At 39.7% G+C, this 25,649-nt stretch overlaps 1 protein-coding gene across 2 annotated transcripts in view; it reads right to left on the reverse strand.

Moving 5' to 3' along the window:
* LOC138625663 (transmembrane protein 132C) overlaps positions 1 to 25,649 on the reverse strand; it is a 126,138-nt gene that overhangs the window by 52,185 nt on the left and 48,304 nt on the right. For both annotated transcript variants that reach the window (XM_069706743.1, XM_069706742.1), the window contains exon 3: positions 9,979 to 10,125. In XM_069706743.1, coding sequence (XP_069562844.1) covers positions 9,979 to 10,125 — 147 coding nt within the window. The remainder of the gene's footprint in view (positions 1 to 9,978; positions 10,126 to 25,649) is intronic.

Raw genomic sequence — 25,649 nt, forward strand, 5'->3', positions numbered from 1 at the left:
ATGCAATTAGCAGAGAAACAACTATCATGTTTGTTGGAGGTCTATAGACAATTGCATGTTTACATCTCAACACACTTTGCCTCCCCGGCTGAGTGCTACCCGAAGCGAGCACAGCAACAACAGCAACAATTTGGATCTAACCAGAGGTATAATTTCCTCAAAACTGGGTCTATGTGCCCAGAATGTAAGGAAATTCCTGCAGAGGATTCAGTAATACATTCATTTATGGGGAAATAAATCCAAGTGTTGCTTATTTGTGCCCTTTGTTCCACACTGAAGCATTTCAAAACAAAAACAAAAGACTGATCCCTCACAGGGGGATGTTGGAAATGCGGAGGAGTCGATGACATGTGTCATTACCTCGGACGGAGACTACAGACTTAGCTAAACCTCTGTAGACTGATGGCTTTTAGAAGATTCTTTTTGAACTTGTTAAATGTATTACCTTTACAGTACAGTCCCCCAATTATACAGTAAATATTTTTCATATCGTTATTTACTTCAATACTTACAATAAAAAGGGGTGAACAGACGCCAACTTGGTATAAGAGTCCACATATCATGGACCTGCACTGTAATAAAGGAGCCTTCTTTCACATTTTGAATTATTTTTCCTGATTGTACTGTACTGTCACCAAAAAGGTAATGCACAGTAGTCCAGATGGAAATACTCACATCAGGTGATAAAAATCAAGAGAAAATTGACATGAGATTTATTGAATGCTTTCCTGCTCGATTCTTTATGTTTTATTTAGTCCACTAGATTCCAGTAAAATCAGCATTTGCTTTCTTGTTTATGGTATGATTACATGACAGAGCAAACTCTTTGTTTCTGTTATGACAGGCCTAGGTACCAGGCATTGGTACTTTTATGGCATCAGCCGAATTACTGTGGTACTCTCGACAAATGTATCGTCGCTGGGTACCAAATTTCAATACTGAGGCTTTTAGCATATGTAGCATCTAATTCAGTAGCCCGACCACATTATAAAATCACTCTGCTTCAACTTAGGCCTCAATAAGGCATCCTAACTTAGATAAATTTTACATTAGTACAATTTATTTCACACTCTTAAGAGCCTGTATTCGGCCACATGTCTGTCTGAGTTGCGCGCACTGCAGTAGTCGAAGGCTTCTCTGTGCATAGCTGACTGTCTGGTGTCTACAGATAGCATGTTAGCCCTTTTGGGAAAATTGGTGAATTATAGTGTCTCGCGATAGCAATAATAGATAACCTGCATGTGAATCCTGAAGGGGAATGCTCATTTTAGGGATAGAAAACCATATGGGTTACACTCTCCCCCTCTAAACTGCATGAAAACTAAAGGTTTGTACTATATGTGTAAAGTAGTTTTCTTTTTTTTGTAAGGTATTGGTGCCACTTTCAAAACTTTTGAATGATAAACCGTGATTGCAGAATTATAATTGTCAAATGTATCCCACTGTTCTCCTGTATGTTATCATTATTTTGAAAATCTTACATATAACTTAATACAGATGGTAAGAAACTGACACCAATTTTTAAAAAAAAAAGAAAGAAAGGTAACTTGATCGAAAATGTAATGAAATAAAAAACTGCTGTACAATAAAAAAATTTTAAAAAAATATAGATATAGACATTACATAAAAGGAGTTTGCATGTCATAGTAAAACAATACTCCTAACAGTTATTATCCGTTATTATCCAACTACAAAAAAAAAAAAAAATCCTTCTGGTGATACAAACCTCCAAACACTGATGGCCACAGTCTAATCCTCTGAAGGATTAACCTCTAAGAGCAGGATATTCACTCATAAACCTTTATAATTCTGAAACACATGAACTCTCCGGGACACATGCAAACCACAATCTGTCTCTCCTCTGAGCATACACGATCTACCACATGGTGCTGGCCACAAACTGAATTCTGACAGACAGCATGCATGCTGTGGCGTGAGATGAGTGAACGAGCTACCATGGAACCTAAAATCTCCCTGTTTTGGGTCACTGAAAAGCTTTTCAGGATACAGTGTGAAGCCGGTGCTCTGTATTGTATGAATACAGGTTACCCAAGTAACTTTATGCCCATTTGGTGTAGATGTATACAGAATAGATCAGATGTTCCCCATTGAGTGTTATTACTGTCTGATTGGTGAACTGGGAAAAAGTGCAATGAGGCACATTGGAGCATAATTTCCTCAGGTTGTTTCCCTGGAAATGGACCAGCGGAGCAGCCTGAACAGTCAAATGTAATCTGGACTGACTACTGTAATCAACTGGCTTTCCTGGGAAGACATAGAATATGTTACATTTCTACTCCAGTCCTGATAAAGGAAACCAAGTCATATATGTTCTATTAAAAGTAATTTTAATGTTCCTTTCTCATCAGCCTCACATTATAGCACCTTCCAACAGTCCCAGTGTTCACACTTGGTAAGAAAAAATAAATAAAAGCGTCAGTAGAAATCTATGACACATCTGGGCTGTCACAAACACATATTGTTTACATCTCATTTCTATTGCTGCGAAAGGATAAAAAAAAAAAAAAACAGAGCAGTGTGGACAGCTGCGTGTTAGTAAATACGGCCAATGAGGCTCCAATGACTGTTTTTATGGTAAATGGAGGCCACAGGGAATCAGGCTGATTCATTATTAAGGGTGTTAGCGTTAAGACTATCAAGTTAACATTCCTGTTTGCCCCAAATGTAATTGGGCCATTTCATTTCGGACTTGATTGATGCAGCATTATACAGCATTAAAGCCTACAGCGTGAGGCTCGTTCTCAGGACTGCTGAACCTTAACAAAACTTGATTCATGCAAAAATCAAGAAGGTTCAGCACCCAATCTCCAGTCACATCAAGTTTAAAAACACTGACATAGCCCTGACCTTTTCATAATGACTGTTAAATAATGTTGTTCATTTTTCCTTGTCTTGTCCCATCACTCTTAACGTAACTAGAGCTCTGCATATCTCTGCAGTAAGGTGCATACAGGCTCACATTTATCAGAGATATCAGAGACAGAATGACACCATCAAGCATAGTAAATCTTTTTTTCCTGGAGCTTAGAGGACTATAAAATCTATCCCGAGTCCTTTGTTTCATTTCAGTTTTGCTGTACATGTCACAAACTATAAATAATTTTGTTCTTAAAGGTTTTCAAGACTTTGAAATTGAGATAAATTGTGAGGTTGCTGCCAAATCTCGCCCGTTATTACACAGCTGTGTGATTTCTTTCCCTTTAGGATCCTAACCATCCACACTGATGAGATTTACAAGCCTGCTTTGTAGTGGAGAAGTCATGTACCTTCATACTGAAATGAATGCAAACTGAATTGAATTACATTAATCCCAAGTCTATGCAAATTTGATTCAGACAATGTAAAACAGGCTGTGATGGGGCTGTTTGAAGTCCAGAAAATAAAAAAAATTAAAAAGCTATATGTCCTCCCTGCCCACCTGCTCCCACTTGGACCAGCTCTCTTGTGCAGTGGCTGTGTTGAGTGGACTGGCTGCTGTCCCTTGGCTAGGTGTGGTGTGGGGGGATTAATGAAGTGGTGGCTCATAAGGGAGATCCATCTCCACCCAGACAGTCTTAATGAACTACCAAGACCCAGACATAGCACTTTTACTGAGGCTTCCACTTATGGCTTATGACATGCTGAGGAAGCAGGACTGCTTTTGTTTTGAATGATTCTTCCTTTAATGGTGACAAAGTGAACCTTTCAATCTACCAGAGTGCATTTTAGCCAATATTATGGGTACCCCACGTAGCACTTTTGTCCCTTTCAATAGGGACTCAGTTGAATATCTTTGGCCGAGTAACGCAGCATCACTGAAAATCTCAACTTGTCAAAGAAAGGCTGCCATGTTCCCTACAAAATATGACAAGAGATTAGAAAATAATCCACATATACACTGTGTGCACAATTATTAGGCAAATTGTATTTTTCAGGATTAATTTTATTATTGAACAACTACAGTGCTCTCGGTCAATCCAAAATGTTACTAAACCTTAAACCTGAATATTTAAGAAAGTAAAAGTGAGGTTTTGGCTTTCTTAGGAGAATATCTGTGTGTGCACAATTATTGGGCAACTGTTAGTCTGCACAATTATTATGCAACTAAATGAAAAATGAAAATTTTCCCATCTCACTTGTATATTTTCATCTGTTAAAGTGAGAATAATAAACAAACACCTCAAAATTTACAAATAAACAACAACAAAAATCTGTGACCAATATAGCCACCTTTCTTTCAATAACAGATTCTGTCAGTTTCTTGATCTGTTGACGATCAACTTTTTGTGCAGCAGCAACCACAGCCTCCCAGACACTGTTCAGAGAGGTGGATTGTTTTACTTCACTGTAAATCTCCTGTTTAAGAAGGGCCCACAAGTTCTCAACAGGGTTTAGGTCAGGTGAGGAAGGGGGCTATGTCATTATTCTTTCATCTTTAAGGCATTTACTGGCTAGCCATGCAGTGGAGTACTTCGATGGATGTGATGGAGCATTGTCCTGCATAAAAATCATGGTCTTCTTGAAAGAAGCAGACTTTTTCCTGGACCACTGCTTGAAGAAAGTGTCTTTTAAAAACTAGCAGTAGGTTTGGGAGTTGATTTTGAGTCCATCTTCAACCTGAAAAGGTCCAACTAGCTCATCTTTAGCCAGCCCATACCAGTACCCCACCTCCACCTGGCTGGTGTCTGAGTCGAAGTGGAGTTCTGTTACTGATCCGGCCACGGGCCCATCCATCTGGTCAGTCAACAGTCACTCTCATCTCATCAGTCCATAAAACCTTTGAAAAATCTGTCTTCAGATATTTCTTGGCCCAGTCTTGACGTTTCAACTTATGCGTCTTGTTCAGTGGTGGTCGGGTTTCAGCCTTCCTTACCTCGGCCATGTCTCTGAGCACTGAACACCTGGTTGCAGTTCTGGAATATGACAGCACTGGAGGATAATGGGTTCCTGGTAGCTTCACGTTTGATTCTTCTCAAATCTTTGGCAGTTATTTTGCATCTTTTTTTCTCAACACGTGTCTTGCGACCCTGTTGACTATTTGCAACAAAACGTTTGATGGTTCTGTGATCACACTCCAATATCTTAGCAATTTCAAGAGTGCTGCATCCCTCAGAGACTTTTTAAAATGAGTCAGTTAAATCTCTTTTTTGGCCCATTTTGCCTGAGGAAAAGAAGCTGTCTAATAATTATACACACCTTGATACAGGGTGTTGATCTCCTTAGGCCACACCCTCCCTCATTACACAAATACACATCACCTGATATGCTTAAATGCAATATGCATTCAAGTTTATACAGCTTGGAGGTGGGAAATATGCATAAAAATTATGATATGGTCAAAATACTCACTTGCCTAATAATTGTTCACACAGTATGAGGCCAAAAATGCATACTTGCCAAACAGCCAAGACTGTCATCTCTCATTATACAGGCTGATAAAAAAAAAAAAAAAAACAGGAAGTTGTGTTTACAGTATATAAAATGAAAATCATACTATTTGCAGGGCATCAATTATTCATAAAGTATACACAGGATAACACATAACAACATTTGTAAAAATATGTAATAGGAACCAAGCCCCATTCCCCTTAGTAACCTAGACGGCACATATCAAGTTTGCGATAACAGAAGTAACACGTTTGCTACAAAACCTTTGGATCCTTCATTTCACAAGGAGAAAAAAAAAAGAGGTATTTTATTTCAGGCCAACCTCTGTGGATTTTGTTATCTGAACTTTTGAATGTTACTGGGAATTTGATCCATTCCTCACACTTTTTGTCTTCTGTTGGATTTCAAATGGTAAGAAAAAAACTAAAAACACTGACCTCTAAACTCTTTAGCTTTAAGGTAATGTATGCGACCCGGCTTTTTATTAAAACGTCTCGTGACAAAATCCTGAATAGCTGTTAGCTCATTATTGCGTGTTTAATAGATTTCTCTCCTCGAATTGGAAAGACCTGACATCAGCTGTTCGGTGGCCTTTCCTCCTGGTGAATTCAGCTCTGTTATTTCCAGTCAAAGTCCCAACCTGTCTTCACACTGTAACACCCCTTGATGAAAACCTGTCACCTCAATATTGCTTTTATTAGGCAAGATGCTGCAAGGTCAATGAGAATGTGCAGGTTTGCATTACCATCAGAGAAAATCCTTATATCAGCAGGGCTCAGGGAAAGATAAAAAACAATTTTGTGATGAATATTTTCAAAATTCATATTGTACAATGAACAAAATTTACATTTTGTTTATCTGTAAAGCAGATGATGAACAATTTGAAGGCTGAGTATAAGCAGCTATTTTATATGTTCTCCAAATGTGCAGTCACTGCGAGGTGGGTGTGGTTGGAGCATCAGCTGTGAATGAGCAGAAAGGAGTGGCTCAGCTGGCCAGGGTGAGCACTTTAAAGTGAGAGACTGAACCAGCACATTGAGTACACCTGACCCATCAGTAATGCTGTGCTCTCATGTGCGCAGTGGGGCTGGGCTGCCATCATGGCACACGTACACAGAATTTGCAGTCCCACAGACATCATTCAAAGGCACTTAAGTCCAGTCCACAATCCAAGGTCCAGTGACAGTGCCATTGATCCATTTGCACCATGGCTGACAATCTGCTCTTGATCTCCAGTTTCCAGGCCGTGTGTGTGTGTGTGTGTGTGTGTGTGTGTGTGTGTGTGTGTGTGTGTGTGTGTGTGTGTGTGTGTGTGTGTGTGTGTGTGTGTGTGTGTGTGTGTGTGTGTGTGTTATTGACGTATATGTTTGATAAGCTAATTATAAGACCACCTGCAGAGGTTGTTGAGCCATTTTTATCCTTCCATCTATAGACACTCTTTTTTTTTCCTCTACATGTACACCAATGCCATCACAAATTTCATAATAAAATGTATGAACTAAATGGTAAACTTAAGAATATTGAATTAAAGTCTAAATATATGGATTCTACAATTATAATTAAAAAAAACAACCAAAAATCAAGGTGTTCACTGGACAAATACATTTGACTTTTAGGCAGAGGGGGTTGTCAGAATGGAGAAAAAGTCTGACTGCTAGTGTCAAACTTTTAAGTGGATAAATGGATAATCATGTAAGAAAATGAAAATTATGCTCGTTTGTTTGACCTGTAGCATTCACACACCTCATCATCCTCCTCTTCTGGAGGAAAGAGTGGAGAGAAGAAAGCAGAGTGGATGACAGCTCAACAGATGAGATGGCTATGTCTAATCCCCTTCTAAAAGAGCTTCATTGAAATGACTGGGAAGGGGGAGGACAAGACGAAAGAAAAATTGGAGCATTGTGTATTGTATAGCCATCATGGAATGTCTTTGGTCTTCTGTGTGAAGTGACTTTGACAGCTGTGGAGATTAAGGAGCAGTCCAACGTACATGGCCCAAACAGCAGGAATTAGACTAGATATGCTCACTCTTGTCTCTGGCTCCTTCACTTAGTAAATCAATAAAACACAATTTTATACAGTAATGGAGCACATGTGTGTGTGTGGGGGGGGGAAGGGGAGGTCATGAGACAGAGAAGAAAAAATAATACCTGCATAGAGGGGGAGAAATGGCTCCTGAGGGAAGGAGGGGCCACCAGCCAAGTGTTGCTGCTCACTGCTGCAAGTTCCTCTTTATGATATTTAAGATGCTGCAGCTGTGCTCAGAGCGATGCACAAGCGGACATTATTGGATCCATGGGGATTTTATTGTTTAAGGCCAAGAATTTAGCTTGGACAAAGTTGGCAGGCTCCCCGAAATATTCAGGTTGTCATGCAGTGTTATGGGATTATAAACTAAAATGTAATTCCAAGAAAAATACCTTTAAACATGCATGGTTATCGTATTTCCATGAGAATTCAGTAAAGTGCTGACAGCAACTGCGAAAAAGATTCCAAATACATTTCATATATTCAGGTTTCTTGCAAAAATTATGTAAAAACTATGAATTTCAAATCTTACAAAGTTCAACAACAAATCTCACAACAGAACTCATTTTCTGCTCGCAGGTGTCACTCTTCATGTGTGTCATGATAACAAACAAAGCGAAGCTACAGATACTCTGAACATTAGTTTTGTGCGAATAAAAGGAGCGTAGATGAGACAGATACAAGCGTGATGATTTTCAGCACCATATTTCGCACTCCTGTACATATTTGCAGGCAACAAAAAACCTCTCTATTTTTAAGACTGAGTTGTCAAAACGTATTACACGAGCGAGGGGAAGGTCTGAAGAGTATTGTCGGTGCAGAGGCCACTTTAAGATCTCGGGGGCAGCTCGCGTTTGAAACTGGCTTCTAATAAAGTCAAACAAAGTTGTAAAGTATGTTCTGACATAAAAAAAATATTAAACATGAGTATAATGACACCAGATCTAAGTGCAACCATGTACAACTGGCACGGCACGACTCAGCTGCTGCTCTAAATGTAGCACTGCGGTTTTGCACAAGAAATTACTGAAAAAGACTAAACTATTAAAGAAAATCTTTATTGGCTGCTTTTGATTTTATAGCCACAGCCATTCAAAGCCACAAACAGCTGTCTTTGTTTTATGTGCTGTACCACTGTAGTTAGACTATAATCATCCCTTGTAATGATCCACTAATAGAAGCATGTCTTAAAGAAAATGAAAGAAATCACTAGCCCGAAAGATTCAAATTGTATATGTTTCATAGGCTGCTTTACACTTAAATAACCCCTGCACAACTTTGATTATAAAGTTGCAGTTGCAATGTCAAGTGTCTTATTTTTTTAAGGGAGTAGTTTTGCTAAGTGGAACGAAAGCTATAAGTAAGCTGTACGCAGCCTCAAATCTTCCTCTAAGCCATAAAATTACACCTGTCACTAGAAAGTTTATTTAATATTTATTAAAACTCCTTCCTGATCCGAGAAGGAAAAACCATTAAAACACACAAAGGCCTTCAATCAGTACTTAATTAACGCGGCAACCTTTTTCCTCATGCTGGCAATCACTTCCCTATCTGCCAGATTAGTTTAAGGACGTGAATACAGATAGGAAATGACCAAAACAACTTTGAGGCTTGGCAGTGGGAAAAAAGAACTACACAAATAAGAGGCCAGACCAACAGATGGGAAAGATGGCAAGAGAGCAAGAGAAATATTGAGAAAAGAGGGGATATGGCTATAGTCGATGAACTTTTCTCTCCCCACATTGGTCTCAACAGACATGGCCTTTACGTCAAGTCAAGTGTGTCATTTAAGCAGAGGGAACATCACTTAGATAACCATTCACACAGTACATTTCAGTGCGTGTGCCTTGCAAAATGGGAGCGACAGCGAAAGCACTTTCTAGAAAGATGGTAAAAATCTTTAAGTGAGACTGGTCCCCGAAGTCATCTGAAGCCGTCGGACTGATGATACGATCTCAAAGATTAGGGCGAGCTATTAGTCAAAAATGTTGGATTCACGACGCCTTGTCTCGAATACCAGTTCCTGAATTATATTTTTATTCTACTCATTTTATAAAATTTATTTGAAGAAAAAGAAGATTACACATTACAGTACAAATCTTTAGTTTTCATTCATTTTAGAGGGTAGCCCAGGTTGTTTTCTACAGCTACGACTAACACGTCCCGTAAACGCCTCGCATGCTGTCAGCAGACGCTAGCGAGACGGCTACACACACAGAAGCCTCCTGTCACTGCACTCTGACAGGTGTGTGGCCAAAGTTTTTTTAAAATAGTAAAATAAGGTGTTCTAATGTCCGATTTAGTTAAGTTGGAGCTAATTCTATCTACATGGGCGGGCCACCAAAGTAGAGGCAATGTATGGTAAATGCTGGTCTCATTGGAACTGGTCTCATTGGAGTGGGATTTTACCTGAAAAATCATACCTTGACTTGTCATTTCGGGTCACGCGGATGTTAACAACAGCAAAAAACAGTTCTTGACTTACTAAAGAAAGTCCACTAATGGGCCAGTCTCCCAAAAATGTGATGTACTCCTTTGAAGTGAAATAATTTATGTGCTGACCTTTGCTGATCGTAGCCGGACTCCTTCCTGCTGCAGTGGAGAGTCACCACTCGGTGGCCTTCACTCCTCGCTTCCTGGCTAACCATCCACTGAGTGGGGTTGCTGGGACGAGCCCCGAGAAACATAATTCCTTCTTTCAACTTCACTCTGTGGAGAAAAAAAAAAGAGACATGCTTATGAATACATCATTTCTGTTGCCAAGAAGATCCTCATTTAAACGAGTCATTGGATGGATGCAGCTGATCCTTCTGTCACATCTGCATTAAAAAAAAAAAAAAAAAGACAATGATTTTTTTTTTTTGGTCATTCTGTGAAGCAACACAATTTCCAGATGGTTCACTGCACTGTGTTGCCTTCAAAGGATGTCCCAGCTGTTGTCTTGGTTTTTGATCAGACTATTTTTGTTTCCCCAGAGGACAACTGGTTATAAAAATGCGTGTTATCCTGTGTTATTTTATTGCGCAGCTTGTGCACTAAAAACAATGTTGCTGTACACATTTACTAAATTCTCATTAGGTTTCATGCAAAATGACACAAAAATGAACAAAGCAAAAACTGTCACACTTTTGGGAACTGCCATCTGTGGTAAAGTTGCTGTTTGCCATAAAATACAGGCAAAAGTGTGATGTGACCATCCTATTATCCGTCAGTAATAGATTCACTCTGTAGCCTGAAAATTACATTATGAAAAGGTTTCTTTGACTGCAGTGAAATTACAGCATCAATGTCCCCGGCTCAGTGGAGTACAAAGAAGGGGGGAAAAAAATACAAAAAAACTGTAAATGAAAATTCTTCTTAAATACAACCCATATCCACTTTACAGACACAGATTTAAAAAGGTAAACGGGCTGATGTAAAAAAGATTTAGACTCATGTTCCATAACATAGTCAAAGGCCTGTGTGATTTTATCTGAGAGTGACAGCCATGTTCCCAGATTGAAGAGCAGACCAAATTATAACAGAAGGCTCAATCATTTTCCCTTTTCAATCTATACCAGGTTGGCAGATGAGACCAAAGATGGGGCTTTGCTTTCATCTTGAATTTGTTGCTGCACTTTAACATGCAATCGCCTGTCTGTATGCCGATGAATATATCTGGCCGCCCAGTCAAGTCTCTGTCTTATCATTTGGTAAGGGAGGTTATACGTGAGAAGTGAAAATGGATAATATGACAGATGGTGTGCTTCAACTCTCTATTGGAGTGAAGATAAACACCACACCTAGGGGTCACTCTGAATGTGTGTGCATACTCCACGTGTGTGTAATGATACTTTTTTTTGCGCTGCAGTTTCTCTGATAAATTGATATCTTTTTGCCAGCTGCTTCCCTTTGTGTTGTGTGTGCACTGTATAAATGAAGTCATCCAGAACATTTATAGGCCCCAACTTCACATGTTTCTTGTGAGTTTAGACCACAATATCATAACTTGGATATGATAAAGTGTCAAGTTATTGTTCCAGGTGACAACACCAACAAATATTGGTTTTATGAATAAAAGCAAATCTTGAACCATTCATCATCACTACACGGTGAAGCTGGTTCTGTCTTTTTCCTTCCCAGGCAGCAGAAAGAGTGATTGTGTGGGTGAGCAGCACACATATGTGCATGTGTGCTCAGGTGAATTAACAGTCCTGGTCTTTGCTGTACATATTGAGGAGCACTCTTTGATTCTATGGGTCAACTTCAAGGAACGCAACAAGAATCAGAATGGGAAGAAAAATGCTGCATTGGTCGTCGTCCACTGTTGCACACTACTCAGGAAAAGTGAGCGTTCGTCACACCCAGTGGTGATTTTAAGCACACATCCGTCCGATCAGGCCATTATTGTGCCGATGCTGTGCAGTCTGAATAAAGCATAAGACTGTAGAGAGAGCAAAGGAAGAGGACTGAACAATTTGTACACAAATGTAAATGTCGTTTAAGAGACAGACTACTGTAATGTAAATAGATTTAAAGGGGAACACCTGACAGCTTACACACGAAGCTCATTTTACTCGTCATACAGCATTTCTAAGCCTGCGTATAACAGTTTAATAATGCCATCTGTGGGCGATGAGGCTGAAAGACACTGGTGTTTACAGGGGAGAAAGGGCAAACATAAAGATGCTAATGTAAAGATGCAGTTGGTTGTATTAAACAGTAGGAATTGAAGGATCGAGTATTTTTGGAGCTAGACCCATACTAGGATAAAAGGTTCAGGAAATCCGTTTTTAATGCATTGATTTAGACATTTATTTTACTTTTTAAAATCTGTCTCATGTGAGTTCTGAGTGTAAACATCCAGAGATTCATCAAGTTCAACACTAAAACATCAAAGTGCAGTTTTAATATAATATGCTGCTATTTTAGGAAATTTGGCTTGAAAGCTTGGTTCATATTTCTTTTACTTTTGACCTTACGCACTAGTTACTATACCAAAAGATTGCAAAAAATTATATATATAAAAATTGTGATGGGAATACAGTCAAACTGGGTTTTTATACCACACTAACACAGATTTATCCCACTAGGATCCCCTATCAATAGCTCATAATAAAAAGCTATAAGCTAGAATACATTGGGATTCTTAAATCTCATTTGTGTATGCAGTCTTGGCTAAAGGTGTCCTATTCCAATATATTTCCTTTAAAGAATCTCCCTGATTAAACACATTTAAACAGCAGGATATCACCTTATCCTAGTTATTTCATGAGAAAAGTGGAGAAAAAGTGGCTCCTTTAAAAAAAAACATTTTTTACAACACTTCAGTAATTTCTGAACTACACAAAACAAAATAAAAGAATACAGTGTCAATCTGACCAGTGGATTTTTTTTTTCCCTCTAAATGGTAGATCCACTATCCGAGCTTGAGTAAAAGGAAGTGCTGAAAAGAAACGGACTGTTAGTGAGCATACAACTGTGACACAAAAAGCTCATGTACAGTTCTCCGCTGGTTCCAGTGGGAGCGGCAGGGTCTTGTATCTGGTTCCTTTACACTTCAGTGAACAGGATGTCTATCAGTGGCTTCCAGTGAGGTTTCTAAATGTTTTAAATAGAGTTGAGTCTCAGAAGGGAACAGTCATTACTCCACAGACCATATCCAAGCTCAGAGAGCAGTTGTTGGAGTACGGTCGAAGAGCCTTTTATTGACCTAATGGTCAATTTGGCCTTGTAACCAGCCAGCGAAGGAGTCTCCTGCAGGTTGAACAGCAGACCATCAGTCCTAGTGAGTATTAGATCCATGTTCAAACCTAAATCAGGATATATATCAAATCCTTAAACAGGAAACTGTTGAAAATATAGCCAGCTAAGCAATCATATATTAAAACTAATGTTTTTTTTTAGCATGCTAACATTCGCTAATAAGCACTAAACACAAAGTACAGCATCTATATCACCTGCTGATGGCGCTACATAAAATGTGAAGGGATTTCAAAAGTTATTACAGTTCATACTGAAGGGGACATGAATTAATTCAAAGCAATCTATCAAAAAATATTTGAGACATTTCACACAAAACCCCACGGTGGCGCCAAAGTCATGATTTATTATCTCTAGTTTTAATCTTTTTTTTTCTTTATTTATTGAACTTTGAGAATGTTGGGACTCAAAGTTAAAAAGAAAACCATGGAAGTGATGTAGCTTTACAAAAAAAATGTGTGACTAATATCGAATACAAAGGCTACATCTGCTGTCAAAATAAGAGCTTCAGATGCTATTTTATTAATTCAACATATCCTACGGACAATAACGAACTGCAATTTGAAAAGTGCATAAAACTAATTTAAAGGACTATTATGTTAAAATGTAACAAAAAGAACACATTTCCCAGCCTAGTGCGAACCAGAAGCCAATTTAACTCCGTAAATATATGGATCTGTGTTTGCAGACATTTCGTCCTACTGGACGTAGGACTCGAGTTGATTTTTATCAATCAGTTCAATTGACACCGATACTGGTCGCTAATTACTCCGTCCCATCAAAGTGGCTGTGCAAACGCTAATACGAGCCAAGTACCCACACTGTTATTCACAGTGAAGAAAACTGAAACATTTCCCACAAACCCCATCACTTCTGTTTTTTCTGCATGTTCCCGGTTTGCTCCATGCAGAGCTGGTTTTGCTGATAAGAGGAGAGGAAGCACAGCCTTGCTGATTGTAAATGAAGAATTATTATTGTTAATAAAGGGTGTTTTGTTTGGAAATATTATTTTATTCCGTAATACTCTCATCAAAACTTCTGTTGACAACATTTTTGAGGAAAATTGGCTAGGAATTTTGCTAAATTGAAAGCTACCGAAAATATTGCGTAGATTGATTAAATTTGCATTAATTATTGCGATCGCAAGAGGGACTGACGAATAAAAAAAACACTGTTTAAGTGTGCTTACGCTTACAGGCTCCACCGTAGCCTCCTCCATCTCAACAGTTGTGACTGTAAACCAGTGGATAATTTATTTGAGCATCACAATTCCCATAAAATGATTTGTTTCACTATCAGAATCTGATACATTATGTCACAGTGTAGACGAGCCCCCCGGTTGAATTGTTTGTTTCTCTGTTTAAGTTAGCATATGGTTAAACTGGTAGTTAGCCTGGCAGAAGTCTCTGGAGTGCATGATCTGCCCATGGATCACGGCCAGTATGGATTCATCCAGCCAGCACGATAATGTCTCACCAGACACCAGATTTAAAAACTCCACCTACTGTGAAAGAGATATTGTGTTTAATCAGCATTTTATGAACTAATTTGGCAAAGACATGAATGTTTGTTTATTAGTAAAAGTCCTCCACCATAGGTTAAAACTAGCCCTATTTTTATGTGCATTTCTTAAGCTTGTGTTCTTGTGTACACATGTACTACAGTCAATCTTTATCATCCTGTTGTATGGCATTCCAGGACACAAATAAAGAATGAAGGGCAAGTCAAAAAACAACTCCCCTCAAATGTTGACAAGTTGACACTCCCCTCAAGAGAACACTTTATATCAATGCACCTGGGCTCTCCTTGATCTCTAAGTATGTCCCTGTGAAGCCACGGAGCTACAATCATGATTGAATGTTCTGAATACTAAATATTACACAACTAAAGGGAAGGAAGAGAGACAACAGCCCACAGAGGGAAGGCGGGGAACAGTGTAAAGAGGCAACAGAGTTTAGCTGACAGTTTAAAGTAACACGAGATGCAACTCCTCAAAAACTGTCAGCAATCGTAAGAGACCCTGATGAGTCTTTATTGACATCATAGTAAGTCTGTGCCAGATGCAGGTAGTAGAGAGGCAATCAGGGAGCACAGAAAGGTGCATTCCCAACTTCAATGCCCCTTCATGTCACCATGACTCTTTTCCTGGATCAAAAGTGAAGAAAATCACACTGTACCTACTGTAAATTATAAGCTCTCGTTGATTTTTCTGTCTCAACTGTCTCTCTGCCATCTCCCCATCCACTCTCCCTCAGACCTGATTGTATGCCTGCACTCCTCAGGGGCTCCTTTAATAAATAGTGATGAGATAAGTAGGAAAGCTACTTCTCAGTGGGACAGTGAGAGAAATAAACATTTCTGGGGGAAATCCAATGAGGTTATGGCTGTACGATAATGGGAGTCCCCAGCCAGTGGTCTATGCACCACGAGCGGGGCCGCACTCCAGTTACTTCTGTGGCTCGTTTCCATCTGGCTCTGTTGGGCTCCTCCTGGCTCGCATGCAGCCCAGGGTTTGGGGACCTATTTTGACCATTCCTCTCCACGGACTCCTTTTGAGAAGCATGTGCATCCACAATCAGCAGCTCCCCGAGGAAGATTTTCCTGTTTTATTGCGCCATCTCGCCTACATAAACAGTGTGCAGGGAATGCAACAGCTCAGTGGGAAACGGGGGAAAAGAGAGAAGCTACAGTGTGGGGGAATGGCAGAGAGAGACAGTGGGAGGATAGTAGTTTATGATGGTTTGCGGTTGAAGGCTAATGGAACAGCATAAAGCACTGCGCTCATCTCTGAGTCTGATGCTTCGTAGACCGTAACAGCTGTAAGAGCATCGGAATGAACACACACAGAAAATAAAAAATGAAATGCAAAAAAATCAGGCCAAACGCCTACACTCCAATCCCAAAATGACATATCAAAACAGACTTATTTTATTTCAGCAGTGCAAAATAAGACGTGGAAAGTTTTACAAAGTCTTGATTAAATTTAAAAAAGGGTTCATTCATGTTTTTGCAGATTTGAACTCAAAATCCCCAGACAATAGAGAGGACCCACAGACTTTTATTTGAACATTAATATTGATAAATGGACACGGGTTATGTTACAGTATTACAGCAACATTAAGGACGATTTCACACCTCACAGTCAGAGTTTAAATCTGAACCAAGTTTCATGTTTTCTTTGTTTTTTTTTAACTGTAAACATTTGATCCAGGTGGTTTTGGTTTAGTTACACCACGATTTTGTGAGCGCACTAGAACATTGTATGACATACCTACATCTCTATGCTCGACAGTGATTGGTTTGTAGACAACATGTGTTTGTTGTTGGTGTGTTGTCAGTTCAGGCAGTAGCCTTTTCAATTTGACAGTACAATAGTGTAACAACCAACACTTATCCCCCCCCTCAAGTTTTGATTTCTTCGGCAGACCAAAAAAAAGTTAAACATCTCCACCTCCCCTCGTGATACCGTGGCTCAATTTTACTTCTTATCCTGTTCTTTTCTTCTCTTGTTTAATGAATGATCATATGTTGCCTCAACTCCCTGAAATTGGTCTGAATTTCCAAACCCTCCAGAAAGTATTTGCACTGCACACGAACAAGTCATGTCTCAGTTTGATCCACAGTAAGACCACTTCTTTTGGTCTGACCAAAATTTAGATCCCTTGGTCCGGACCATGTATGACGTATGTTTCACACCTGCTATTTTGGTACGTCAAATTGAAAAGTCTGACGGTCCGCACCAAAAAAACGTTGGTGTGAAAGCACCCTATGTTTCTGTCTGTGTGGAAAGCCAGGAAATGGCATTCCCAAAATCCTCAACTTGACCAAATGTTCAACACTCTGTCAGCAAACATTAGCAAGGTGGTGAAAAACAGTCATTACACCCGGATAACACCTTCATGTTAACATCAATGTGAGCACATTAATTAGCATATTGATGTTAGCTGACATTAAGGTCGAAGCGCTGCTGTGCAGCATCACAGAGCTGCATTAGCTTCACACTCTGAGCCTAGGTAATGAATGTAAAAAATTACAAATTTATCCCACTGCACTGTAAATCTTATTTTTCTATTTAGCTCTCTCATGCTTTTTTATCTTCTGTCTCATGCTGCTTTTACATTTTGTCTTGATGCCTTTTATGTTTCATGAAAAGCACTCTGGATTACATTGTTGTTGAAATATGTTGTACCAGTACATTTTTCTTGCCTGGTTTCTTTTACTTTCCTAATCAAAAAGAAAGAAAAGAAATACAGCTACAGCTGGTAAGGCCACACTTAAGTAGAAGTTTAGGTATATCCAAAAACAGTGAGAAAGAAAAGCAGAAAGGCTCAGGGAACAGGCTCCGGGAGTGAGTCAATGTATTTGCTGGCACATTGCATGACACTTAAATTGGTCTGAGCTACTGCTCATCTCGGCTACTCTACAAAGTAAAAAAAAACAAAAACATATGCTTTGATATTATGCATTATAAATTGCTGGATTGTTTGTAAGATTTGTAAGTAGGCCTACATGGGCTAAGACAATTTGAACAGTGTAAAATTCATGAAAAAAAAATATAAAGCACTTTTGGTTTCAGACATTTATGAAAATGTATCAAAAGCGTGAAGCCTGGACTGACCTTCACATACTGCTGTCAGCAGTTACTTAGACATAATATTCTCTCTATCGGCCTCACATCAGCCTTTTCTTTAAGTATGAATAATTCATTTGCTCTGTTTTTTAAGCAATGTAATGTGAACATAACTGATAAGAATACATTTAAGATTCCCCACATATATCTGCGCAAATATTAGCCTTTATGACAGACTATAAAAAGGAATACTTTAAGTTTTTATTTGGATTAACAGGGCACTTGTAAGAAGCACCATGGCCTGTCAAAAAGGATTATGAAACAATACAATACATTTGTCTATTATGTGTCTTTTGCTTATGTGTCGATGGGGGAGCCACTAAGTGCTGGTTATATGCTCTACCTACGGTAGTATTTTAAACTCAGGCCAGGAGAAGCATTTCATTGTTTTGTTTTTTATTTCTGAATCACACAGCAGAGATTACAGAAGTACCCATTGTTATGCTGAGAGGCCATAAAAGAGAAGGGGGAAAGCATTTTCTATGGAGATCTGTTTGCCAATTACTCTATCTTTTGTGTAGACACGGTGTGAGTAAAGAGAGGGGAGCATCTAAAATCCCATATGAAGAATTCATGTGATTGCTATCATGGAGCGCGGTTTTGTGGTGTTCTCACAGAATGTGTCCACCTAATTGGAATTTCACAACATCCAAGTGCACAGCAGGACAGAAAAAAAACATGCAGGGAGGAAAAAATAAAATAAAATCAGACGGAAGAAATAGAGTCAATAATACTTGGATGTGTTTCTTAAGATGTTTGAAGGCTTAAAATATTTGCACAGACTTCCCTCCCATGTTTCATTATATAAAATGTCCTCAATCAAACTAGACTCCGTTTTAATTAATCAAATTCAATAATGTCTCTCTCTATTAATGCCACATGAGGCACTCCAGTTAGTGAGACAGCTGGTGAAATAGTTCCCCTTGTAGCCTGTGAAGTGCAGTATCATCCCTCGTTGGAGGCTATTTAAGTGAATTTGAGAGGGGCTGATTTATAGTGAGCAGGTATGAGGGGCTCAACAAAAGCTGCTGGAAAGTAGTGTGTATTTTCAACTCTTCTGCATGGGGGCAAGTCAGCAGCCGCAGGCTAATCTGCAGATGGATGTGTGTGTAAGTAAACATGATGCCTTTCATTTTGAGCACAACAGCAAACGCTCTCAGAATTCACAGGCCCTGGAAAATGTGCCGGCACACAGACACAGACACGCACACACACAGACACAGACACACACACAGACACACACACACACACAAATGTATATGTACACATGTGCTTTTGCATGAGTGGGTTGCACATGTATGTACACACTGAGACAAACACAGAAACACACTCTTAGGAGCAGACCTCTGTTAAGCTGTGACGAAGAGATAATGTCACGATGTTGCCTTTGGCGAGACAGATTTAACCGCACACATTTTCCTTCTTTCAGTTTTTTCCTCATTTTCATTTTATTTCCAGTTTTGAGAAAATATAGAGAATAAATAGTTGCATGCCCAGAGGAAATGGTTTCGAAAATGGGAAGCTGTACTAAAGGCTCTGGCACTGCTCCTCACACATTGATGTCTCATCTGGTTTCATGCAGTGTGTTCGCCACAGTCAAAGGGCGCATTACTATGGAGCTAATTTCCAGACAAAAGCACAAAAAATGTTTTACAAATGCCCTACAATTCCCTAAAATAAAAACCTGCGTGTGGAATGAAACTAATATGCAACATTTTCCTAAACAAAATCGTGCTTCCAAAACATATACAAACAAAATATATCCAATAAAAACTCAAACATATCCCGTGACTGTCGGCACAATCTTTCCAATGTGTGTAATTTAACCTCCAAAGAAGCAGGTGGCGCTCTGAGTCAATTTGACATAACGGTGTGATACCTGCCGAGCACTGCGTGACTATCGCAGGACTGCCCACAGCGAAAGCAGACAACAGCAGTTGTAGAGCATTTGTAAAACCCGTTGTTTGTTGTTGGGTTTTGGAAGAAAATTAGTGTAATTTATGACCTAAAGGTGAGGATCCTAACTTGTACATTTACCTCAGCAGATTTAGGAAAATGCCACATTTTTGCAGGTCAATCTGTAAGGACAAACTGCCCTGTTCAGAGCTGTAATTATAAGAGTGCATTCTTCACATCCTCAAAAAGCATTTCAAAAAGCAAGCCTCCACTTTCTAAGTTAGTCTCATCCAAACACGTTACTGGCTCACCTGAACGCTTTCAGAGGAACAATAGGTGTTACCATAGTTACCTCTGGTACGAAACATTTTATGAAAATAGACTTGCTTACTTTGTATGCACATTCAATATGCACACCTGTATGACCTGCGAGTAAACTCAAGTAGCATTCAGCCTCCTGTGAACAGCGACTGCTGCATTGTGGCTGAGATAATAGCTAAACTGGTACGGTGTCGTGAATTTACTTCCAAAAAGGAGGTAAAATTATACAATGTTGACACTGCAGTTTTATACCATCATAAATACTATCACATATGCACATCACATTACAATGATGTAAAAATGAGCTCTTCATAATTTAAATATTTTAGAGATGAAATTTGCCTTTGGTGAACCATGGAGGGGGACGTAGCATCACATCCAGCATAGCATAACAGGGATGTTAGCTTGATGCTCTGAAATAACTACAAGGTTCAAAAACCAGTCCCGAGGCAGAGGGACAACACTGCACCTGACAGGTCAGACAAACTTTTAAATGCTGAAGAGGAGTCAGTCTTTAGTTGAGCCTCTGACTGGCACCAGTTCTAGCAAGAGATGTAAACATATACTTTCATTTTGAAGCAGAAATCTTATGTTGTGGTTATTTAGCCTATTTACTACTGCATTTAAAAAAAAAAAGTCAGTGAATTATATTTCATAAAATAATAACTGATGGTATCTGCAGAGAACTGGTACTTGCCGAACTTGGGAGAATGGAAAGAATAGAATAGATTATATTCTGTTATATATTAATTGGTACCTGTCAAATTTGATTGGTAGAGAGTGGTACGTGATCTGAAATGTCCCCGAACTTCTGCACTGGAGGACGACAGTTGGAAAATATACACGTGATCAAATTATAGTCACTTTGCCAGTTTAAAAATGTTCCCTCGCTGAAACCAAGACTTTCAGTCTGTCACCTGTTGGAATACCGATGGAATATTAAAACAGCAAGTGTCCATCAAAATGGGGGATGGCAGACAGAGTTACTGACAAGTACACCTGTACGCACTGACGTACTGATGCGATGACTGACACAGCAGCACAGAGCTCTGTCAGGATGGGGAGGACAGAATGGGTCCAGGGGCACTCGGCCCTTTCGGGATGACGCTTAGTATTCAGAATGGAGTTGGCTTCTTAACCTTCCGCCGGAGCTCAGGGTTATTTACAGCAGCCCATGGCTTCCTGCCTGTTTTCACATATCCCCTCATCCCCTGCCCCGCCCCTCATGTCTCCCCTTCCCAAGGGGGTACGGGAGTTGGTAAAAGATAAGCTTTGTGTCGTGGCAGAGGTAACTGACACCGCTTCAACAACATGAGGATTTAGCCTGCAAGCAGCGAACTAATGCCCTGCACGTGCGGGGAATCTCTGATACCCACCCGCACCTATGTATACCTAAACATGAATGGAAGTGCACATGTTTGCACACACACGCTCATGCAGACACGTTCCCCAAGTGAAATAAGAATTTACAGGGGCACCCAGTTCACACACACACACACACACACACACACACACACACACACACACACACACACACACACACACACACACACACACACACACACACACACACACACACACACACACACACACACACACACACACACAGAGAGAGGTAATGAACAGCCTGCTGCAGTAAACGGCCCAAGGCATGGCTTATTCTAATGCTCACAAAATTGCTTTTAATTGGTGGAAGAGAATAAGTCAATGCAAACCATGTTTAGAATACTGGGGAAGGAGAAGGCGAGAGGAAAAAGAGAGAAAAATGAGAGGAACAAAGGCTGCCGTGTGCAGATCATCAGACAGGATTGCTCTACAAATGAAAAATATCATTTGTGGCAATTCCCCTCGACTCTGCAGCTGATAAAGTGGTGTTACAAGTGCATTACAGCCTTTAACAGAGTCGGTAGACTCTGATCTGAGCAAACTGCAGGACCATCTCCACAAGGCGAGTAAGTAAGTCTGATAAGTAGCACAGAATCCTCAGAGAGGTAAAAGGCCCGTGGGCACCCTGCAATTCACTCCCCCCCCTGACCCATAGCTGCTTTGATGAAAATTAGCTGTCAGTCTATGGCGCTCGTCTGATCGACACAGCTTCATCTGCAGCTCACTGACCTTTACAGAGAGAGGCAGAGGAAGGACGGCCTCCCACCTCGCACAGAGATCAACACAGTGAGAGATAAAACAATAACAACCTCACAAGCTCAATGAGATGACACAGCAAAGAGTTCGACTTCTCATGGAGAGACGTGACTGGAGCCAGGAGGGCTGAGGTGCACAAAAGGATGGAAGTGTGTGTGTATTTGGTGCATTTGATTATGCATCAAAGCGTGTGCATCTCTGCTCCAGAAACAAAAAGCAGTGGTTAAAAACATCAAATGACTTGAAGGAGATAAAAGCCCCGAACCAAAGGCAAGAGGGACACTGCTATACACGGGATAAATCAAACAGATCAAATCAAACCTGAGCAATACATTTTAATCTCCTGTATATCACTGTCGTTACCAAAGGCTCACAAAATGAAAACGGTACCTCCTCTCGTCACTTACTCCGAAGGAGATGATATGCTTTAAAATATTCAATTTGCAGGCTCACCAGGTAAAATCCATTAAAGCCAGCCAGTAATGTCAATTGAATTTGGGCGGCTTCGTATAAAGTATGGATTCCTTGCTCTTTCAGCTGAGTGCCTCTGCTGGCACCTTGTTTGTAACCACGAGGCAAATGGGATTAGAAGGAGACACCGGCTGCTAATGTAACGACATAACTTTTCAAATCATGCAAAACCACAGAGAGCCACTAATGGCCTAACACAGTGTAAAGAGAAGGTATTGCAGTCTATTAAAGACTCAATTTGTATCTGCACAATTGGCACCCAAGTTGCTGAAACTCTGTCATCCAACTGCTATTGGTTTACACAGCGTATTAGGAAGGTTGAGGACATTCTCATTGCCTATAAATTAACTGTGTGAACTAAGGACCTTAGAAATCACACTGGTTTATTTTCTTTTATCAGATTGGATTGGCATCTAAAAGGGTTTGTAGATACTGATTAAGTATCTACTTAGTAATAATGAAGATATGCCCCTCGTAATTTGTCTTCACTCTTTACAGAAAAAAAGAAAATCAGTAATAGCAATTAAGCTTGAAAGTTTACTGCATTTTTGACCTTGGAGTAGTTTGACAAAACTTTAAAACAAGCTGTCTGCTAACTTCGTCTGTTGGCTGGCAGGTGTACCATACAGTGTTTACAGTGTGCTGCAGCTGGAAATGATGACATCAATTAGAATACACCAAAACTGTAAAGTTGTGGTACACAAAAACAAAACAACAAGCTCTGAGGCACTAAAATGCTCTGCAGAGCTGAAGAGTCAGAAGATGAATCTCTTATAGTTGGTAATGTAACATGTAACTTGATCTATAGTTAATATAAAAAATATTGATGAGGGTTAGAATTAGTTTTAGGGTATTGATAAGTGCAGCTTCAACTCATGTTTCAATTTGCTCGAATGAATCTATTTACTAGTCTTTCATGAAACTGTAAATCACATATTGTGGTCTTCAACAGAGGATATTTTCTCAGTTGCTGTAGATATGCACAATCTTTATGAGGATCTTGTGTATATTTATTTAATGAAAGAAGACATCCATCTATTCACTACAGCTCCATCAGGAACCCCCAGTGTCAGGTTGTGTGTTTTTGGCTGTTGTGTCTAATGTTGTATTATGTCAGGTAAAACCTAAGCCACCGCACTTATAAGCATGTTGACCAAACCACAAGGATATGGACAACAGCCAAAAACACACACAACCTGACACTGGGGGTTCCTGATGGAGCTGTAGTGAATAGGTGGATGTCTTCTTTCATTAAATAAAGATACACAAGTAGATGGAAGAGGTTATCAGTACTTTGATGAAATAATATTAACCAAAGGTAAATTTTTCCTCAAAGATTATGCATATCTATGGCAACTGAGAAAATATCCTCTATTGAAGAACTTAATATGTGATATATATATAAACTGTATATATATATATATATATACAGTTTTGAAGCCTAGAATCTGGCAGTCTGGCCATCGCCATCTTGCTTTTCTAATAAACAGAAGTTTGGATGAGCTGGAGAGGCACTTATTGGCTCCTCTTTATAGACCCGAAGACTATGTTTATATTTATATTTATATTTATATACAGTCTATGGGAAACTACATGGCCGATCCTAATGAGAAACGTTGGAGCACTACCCCACCCGCCCACCCCACCGCTGCCTGGAATCCCACTTTATGTAATTTTAATGACACGTCTCCTCATGGACAATTCTAATGCCAAAACTACAGAGGGGTGTGCTGACCCCTATTATATGACTCAATGATCTTCTGCAGAGTTAATTATAACCACAGCTGGCGGAGCCCTTGTCCTGTGCACGTGACAATACATTACTCATCCATGATTGACAAGTGACACAGCCTATGACAGGCCAGGTGACACTGCATGGAAGTGAGCAGCAGAAGTTGTGTCCTTGTTCTGTATATGTGTTCAGAGAGCTGAGGAAAGCCGATAGACTCACCTGACAGAGCACCAGCCCTCCAGCTCTTAGGGCACAAAGCTCTTTCCGAACCCACCAGGGACAAGTGTCCTTCAGGATTCTCACTCTGACACACACCCCCACACACAAACACATGCACTCATACTGCAGTATATGGTACAGAGAGGAAATGAAAGCTCCATACGCACTGATGTTTCACTTGCATATGCAAACATCTGTTTTATACGTCAACATCAGCACTGCAGACATGCATTCACGCTTGCTTTGTCTGAACTGAATGAAGCATGACAGCACAGGTCTTAAAAGAGACCGTTCACACAATAGTAATCACGGCAACCTGGTTTTTGAATATCTTTAACAGAAACATCTTTCCTCAAGCATTTTAAATCGTACACGTTTTACATAAAAGCCAGGCAGAATCAAAGAACAAGGGCTTCTTTCTAGGTCCAAACAGAGACAATTCTACCATGAAAGAGGACGAGATGGACCTTTTTTTCTTTCTTTTTTTCCATCATGAGCAGCATGAGACAGGCTGACTTTCCAGGAATGTACATGGGCTTTTTTTAATTTTTATTACAAGACTAGATGGTTCTTGGAAGGCATTTTTGGGAAGTGTAGAAAAACACAGACAGATGTGACTGCTGATAAATCCTCCTGACAAATACTAAATCTGCTATATCAAAATATACCTTACTAAAGCTGCAATAATCAATATTTTTAATTCAGCATATAATTAAATGAGGCATTACAGCAGCCTCTATAGTTCCTTTGAGCTCTCTGTAGTCTTTTTTAGCATCTTTCAACTCACTGCTTTGGTTGTATGACCAGCAACTTTACCGTTTTGGTTCACTTTCACTACCCTTAAGGAGCCTTTAATGAAAATAACAACTCCTTCCTGCCAAAAGTAGCAAACAAAAGGCACACAGTCATGCTGGGTATTGTTTAAAAAAAATGTCAATACTGGTGCCAATACGTAGACATTGATACCAGAATACTTTTTCAGTCCCATTTTTAGAAAATTCCATTATAACAAAAAGAAAATTAGCAAACATATTAGAAAACAAATCTTTAGTTTTCATGCAGCTTAGAGGGGGGGGGGGG

The sequence above is a fragment of the Brachyistius frenatus genome, unplaced genomic scaffold (assembly GCF_029030835.1).
Source record: "Brachyistius frenatus isolate BFR_SWC_R1_liver_20210118 unplaced genomic scaffold, ASM2903083v1 Contig_64, whole genome shotgun sequence".
NCBI classification, from domain to species: Eukaryota; Metazoa; Chordata; class Actinopteri; family Embiotocidae; genus Brachyistius; species Brachyistius frenatus.